This window comes from Spinacia oleracea, chromosome 2 (genome assembly GCF_020520425.1).
Source record: "Spinacia oleracea cultivar Varoflay chromosome 2, BTI_SOV_V1, whole genome shotgun sequence".
NCBI lineage: Eukaryota > Viridiplantae > Streptophyta > Magnoliopsida > Caryophyllales > Amaranthaceae > Spinacia > Spinacia oleracea.
The window spans coordinates 69012042-69018521 of record NC_079488.1 but is presented as its reverse complement, the minus strand read 5'-3'; the positions used below and the strand labels follow the sequence as shown (position 1 = coordinate 69018521).

The 6480-nt window shown below is 32.9% G+C and overlaps 1 protein-coding gene across 1 annotated transcript; it reads right to left on the bottom strand.

Moving 5' to 3' along the window:
* Positions 1-204: 204 nt before the first annotated feature.
* Positions 205-973, bottom strand: LOC110776983 (E3 ubiquitin-protein ligase RZF1-like). The gene has a single exon (XM_021981552.2). The coding sequence runs from the start codon at positions 801-803 to the stop codon at positions 477-479; it is 327 nt and encodes a 108-aa protein (XP_021837244.2). The 5' UTR covers positions 804-973; the 3' UTR covers positions 205-476.
* Between the last annotated feature and the right edge of the window lie 5507 nt (positions 974-6480).

Below are 6480 nucleotides of genomic sequence, written 5' to 3'. Positions count from 1 at the left end.
CACACTCTTACTCATTCTGTAACTAATAAAAGAAAAAGAAAATATATTTGCTCAATCTAGTGATACAAATTAATTCAATCATATTTCTTCTTTAAACAACATACAACTATACAAGTAAATACAATGTGACCCACCTATAAAAAATGGGTAGCTATTTCAACTCCAAAAAAAAGTAAATATAATGTGCAAATTAAATTAAAGTAGCGGGATGATTGGATATATTTTTTAAATAATAAAAACTCGCAATATTTTATATTGATAATTTATCCATAAGTACATATTGAGAAAATCTCACACGGGCTACCTACAATGATACAACCTACAATGATACAAATGGAATTTAGAACAAAGAACAAAACAATAACTCCTTCCAAAAATAAAGAATAAAAGAATCACTAAAATTCTAAAATGTAAAAGTGTCATTGAATTATTACGTCAAAAACTAATTTAAAAAAAATCATCAAAAACTCAAAATTTTATTGGTAAGCATTTTTCTGGTCAACCATAACAACAGCAACCCGGCAGAGAGGACAAGAATCATGAACAGATAACCAAGCGGAGATACAGTCAGCATGATATACGTGGCCACATGGGATTTGCCTACCACTATTTCGCGGCGGCTCGAACTCTTCCGTACAAACGGAGCATACGGCGTCCTTAGAAGTAACGACAACCGGAAAAGTATCAGCTGTCACAATTACAGCATTATGACTGAAAGATGACGACATGGGGGATGAATATAACGGCGGCATAGAAAGAGCTTCATCAAGATCAAAAACACCGTCAAATGAGAAAGTTGACATTTTTAGAGAGAGAGAGCAAATGAGAAAAGGGATAGATTTGGAGAGAGAAAGTTAGAAATTTGAGAGAGAGAAGCTGGAGAATATGTGAAGAAGAATGTGTATTATTTATAAGGGTTGCTTAAAATGTAATTAGTGCCTTGATTTGATTATAATTAAGGGTCATTTATTTTATAATTTAACGATCAACTAAGAGCTATTTTGAATGTCAAATTGCAAGATTGGGAAGATGGGTAGGAAACATGTCAAATTACAGTTATCGAGCTACCTCCACTGCTCGCTTAAAAAGACCACGCAGCCGATGACGCACATTTTAGATTCGAATAGTGTGTCACGAAAGCGTTACGGCCATCCGCATATGATTTTTACTGAATTTAAAGTAATATCACGTGAAATTGGATATATTGGCGGTTAAATATTACTCCCTCTGTATTTTTGTAAGGGATACACTTGTCTTTTCTGGCCGTATTTATTTAAGAGATACACTTGCCATTTTTAGTAACTTATCAACCCCACCATCTAATAAATAATACATCTAATATACCCTATCACCCACCATCCTATTAAACAAATATTTTCATAAATCCACCCCACCCTCCACCCACCAAAATGACATGGTCCCCACATATTTAATTATTAAAATATCTATCCAACCCCACTTGCTTTATTATTTTATTTCATTCAATTATTCTTCTTAATACCCGTGTCCGACCAAGTGTATCTCTTAAAAAAATACGGAGGGAGTACATTAGATTCCGTACAGATAATAACGAACTTAAAGATACAAATGTAGTACGGAGTACTTATTAAAATTGGATTTTTTTTTCTTCGATTGAGGAAATGAATTCCAAAGAAAGAAAGAGCGTACAGAAAATAAACAAAGGGAAAAGCAAATTAAGGAGGAATTAGGCGTGGTAAGGCCACACCCCTAGAATCCTCAATTAAAATTCTACCAAGTTCTATAGGAGCAAAAGAAAAAAAATTATATTCGAATGTGTTGGGCCACACCTTGGTTCGCAAGGCAATCCGAAATCACTGCCCGATTCCCCTCATGGTAGATATGAGAAACATCCAACGTCCGGTCTTGGTTATCTATCAGAGATATGCAACCAGCTAGCAGGTGCGAGCACTCTCCTCTACCATTGTCCTTGCTTCGAATTGCTTGAACACAAGCCATATTATCCTTTTGTACTTCCAACTTCTTGATGTCCATATCTTTAGCTAATTCCAGTCCCTTAGCTAGGGCCATAACTTCAGCTTCGAAGGAGTTGCATACGCCAAATCTAGCAACCAAACCCTACACCATTTGACCACAATGATCATATCTTTGATAATCGCCCCTCCTCCAGCTTCACCTGGGAACCTTTGGCCACACGATCGGCATTCAGAAGGTACTACCCAACAGGTGGAGGAGTCTATTTGACAAACACCTCAACTAGTAGAAAAAACCTCAAGTGATTGCGGGAAAATGCCCTCAAGTGCTGGTGATTATGCCCCCATCACTTGAAGGTGAAACACTTTATAATATTTCAAGGGCTGGGGTTGACCCCAAGCACTTGACATGTTAAGTGCTTGGGGTTTACGGAAAACCCCAAGCACTTGACATGTTTAGTGCTTGGGGTTTAAGGAAAACCCCCAAGCACTTGACATTGACAATTTTTTTTCAATAAAATATACTAGCACCGTACTATCAAGTGCTTGGGGTATTAAAAAAGAAACCCAACCACTTGGTATTAACTTATTTGTTTTGTAAATATTGTCAGGTCCGTACTACTATAGCACAATATGTTGTAGCTAGAAACTTGTACCTACACCAAGCAACCTCATTCAACCACAATGTATGTACAATACACCAATAACATGCCCCTTGCCAATCCACACACCATTCAATAACATAAGTATATAAAAATTAAAAACAAATATCAAACAACGGTTTTAAATAAATTGTATATAAATTGATTAATGGAAAAAAGTAGCTAGTTTCTATATATTAAAAGATTCATTACAATGCTAAAAGCGCGATTCATTAGTAATAAATATTGCCAACTTGTAACGAACACATTTTATTTCATCAATCGTGAAGGAACGTTCTCTTGGTTTGTTAATGAATACCTATAATCAAAGCAAACAAAAAAAACACATAATACTCTTAGTTAAGAGTCACGAATATTGTAAAATATAATATAAACAATATTTTAAAACGATAAATAAGTTATAGGACATGTTTTGACTATAATGGTTGATTCGCTCCCAACTCAAAACTAATGAAGCTAAATAGGTAATATAAACCATTTATGTGTTTAATATGCTTAGTTTTATGTTTCTAACACTCATTCTCAGCTTTATCGGTTAAGTTATACACATTAAAGGCTCGTTTGATCATTATGTGTCATATTTTGATAAAAATAGTCGTTTTACTCCCGACTCTCAACTAATGAACCAAAATAGGTATTCTAAACCCTATACATGTTTAATATACTTAGTATTAGGTTTTCAATACTCATTGTCATCTACTTTGGTCAAGTTATTCACATTTAAAGCTCATTTGATCGTTATATGTCATATATATTTGGACTTAAATGGTCGTTTTCGCTCCCAACTCTCAACTAATAAACGAAAATAGGTATTCTAAACCTTTTAAATGTTTAATATACTTAGTATTAGGTTCCAAATACGCATTTTCATATACTTTGGTCAAATTATGCACATTTAAGGCTTGTTTGATCGTTATATGTCATATATTTGACTTAAATGGTCGTTTTTGCTTCCAACTCTTAACTAATGAATCTAAATAGTTATTCTAAACCCTTTACATATACTTAATTTTATGTTTCTAAGACTCACTCTCTCCTAGTTTGGTCAAATTATGCACATTTAAGGCTCGTTTGATCGTTATACGTCATATTTTGACTATATTGGTCGTTTTCTCTCCGAACTCTCAACAAATGAACCTAAATAACCATTCCAAACCCTTTACATGTTTAATATATTCAATTTTATATTTCTAAGATTCACTCTCACCTATTTTGGTCAAATTATGCACATTTAATGCTCGTTCGATCGTTATAGGATATATTTTGACTATAATAGTTGTTTTCGCTCCCAACTCTCAACTAATGAAGCCTGATAGGTATTCTAAAATCTTTACATGCTTAACATAATTATTTTTATATTTCTAAGATTCATTCCTAGATTATTCGGTTAGGTTATGCACATTTAAGGCTCGTTTGATCGTTATAGGTTAAATTTTGACTAAAATAGCCGTTTCGCTCTCAACTATAAACTAATGAACCTAAATAGGTATTATAAACCTTTTACATGTTTAATACATTTTCTATTAGGTTTCCAAGACTCATTCTCAACTATTTTGGTCAAGTGATGCACATTTAAGGCTCGTTTGATCGTTATATATGTCATATTTTCACCTCCCAACTCTTAATAATGAACCTAAATAGGTATTATGAACCCTTTACATTCTTAATATACTTATTTTTATATTTCTAAGACTCATTCTCAAACTTTTTGGTTAAATTATTCACATTTAAGGCACGTTTGATCGTTATGGATCATATTTTGACTAAAATAGCCGTTTTCGCTCCCAACTATCAACTAATGAACCTAAATAGGTATTGTAAACCCTTTAAATGCTTAATATACTTATTTTTATATTTTTAAGACTCATTCCCAGCTTATTCGGTAAAGTTATGCACATTTAAGGCTCGTTTGATCGTTATAGGTCAAATTTTGACTAAAATAGTCGTTTCGCTCCCAACTATCATCTAATGAACCCGTATAGGTATTATAAAGCATTTACATGTTTAAAATACTTTGTATTAGCTTTCCAAGACTCATTCTCAGCTACTTTGGTCAAGTTATGCACATTTAAGGCTCGTTTGATCGTTAGATTTCACATTTTGACTTAAATAATCGTTTTTGCTCCCAACTCTTAAAAATGAACCTATATAGGTATTTTAAACCCTTTACATGCTTAATATACTTATTTTTATATTTCTAAGACTCATTCTCAGATTCTTCGGTTAAGGTATGCACATTTAAGCCACGTTTGATTGTTATAGATCATATTTTGACAAAAATACTCGTTTTCGCTCCCAACTATCAACTAATGAACCTAAATAGGTATTATAAACCCTTTACATGTTTAATATCTTATTATTAGGTTTCCAAGACTCATTCTCAACTATTTTGGTCAAGTTATGCACATTTAAGTTTCGTTTGATCGTTATACGTCATATTTTGTCTAAAGTGGTCGTTTTTGCTCTGAACTCTCAAAAAATGAACCTAAATAAACCCGTTGTATGTTTATATACTCGATATTATTTTGCTAAGATTCAATCTCACCTAGTTTGGTCAAATTATACACATTTAAGGCTCGTTTGATCGTTATAAGATATATTTTGACTATAATGGTTGTTTTCGCTCCCAACTCTCAACTAATGATGTTAAATAGGTATTCTAAACTATTTACATGCTTAATACACTTATTTTTATATTTTTAAGACTCATTCTCAGCTTCTTCGGTTAAGTTATGCACATTTAAGGCTCGTTTGGTCGTTATACATCATATTTTGACTAAAATGGTTGTTTTCGTTCCCAACTCCAACTAATGAACTAGAATAGGCATTCTAAACCCTTTACATGTTTAATATGAATCGTATGATGAAGAGGCGTGGTACCTTTCCCGAACCCTTGGAAACAAAATAGTTATCCTCCCCAATCTCAATGTGTTACAACTTACAAGCTAAGTGATTCTATTTCTATGTTATACCGTTAGGACAATATTAGGCGCGGCTCTGTAATATTAGACTTATTTTAACTTATTTCAGACAAAATAAGTTCAGTTATGTTAAGTTCAGAAAAAATAAGTGTTTTCGGACATTTTTACACACATATAAATTTATTTCAGATAAAATAATTTTTTTTAAGATAATTAAGTTAAGTTAATAAGTTAAGTTTAGATAATATAAGTTCAGACAAAATAAGTCGAATAGAACGGAGCCATAATCCATATTTAGATAAATCTAGTTACTTCCTCCTCCTTTGTAAAAAAGTTTGTGTACAAGCTGAGATCAGTGATTAATAATATTTTAGGAGCTTATAATTTCATATTAACAACTTTTCTCTAATTCTCTTTCTCTCTCCTCAAAGCTACTCCTTTTATCATGGTATCAAGTTGCAACGCGTCTCTTGTGTGACCGGCCACACCATTAATTTGATGGTGTGACACGCGCTTGCGTAACTCCCTCGCGGCAGCTACTATGGAGAATGTTATTGACTGGTGTTACTTATACATTGTATTCACTGTTACTTTTCTTGTTTTACTGCACTTTCTTGAATCTCATGTTAAAGATTCCTTGTATAGACTAGTGTTACTTGAATTTCTATGCTGGTGTTACAAATACATTGTATTCACTGTTAATTTCCTTGTTTTATTGCAGTTTCATGTTAGAGGTTTATTGTTTAGACTGATGCTACTTGACTTTCTGTGCTGGCCGGGTACTTATAAATAGTATTCGGTGTTACTTTTCTTGTTTTATTGCAACTTCTTCAATTTCATATTAGAGGTTCCTTGTATGGACTGTTGTTATTTGACTTTCTATATATGCTGGTGTTACTTATACATTGTAATTGTTGTTACTTTACTTGTTTTATTGCAGCTTCG

What these genes read in the sequence shown, in the direction of transcription:
- LOC110776983 (XM_021981552.2), bottom strand. Translation starts at nt 803, where the DNA reads ATGTCAACTTTCTCATTTGACGGTGTTTTTGATCTTGATGAAGCTCTT.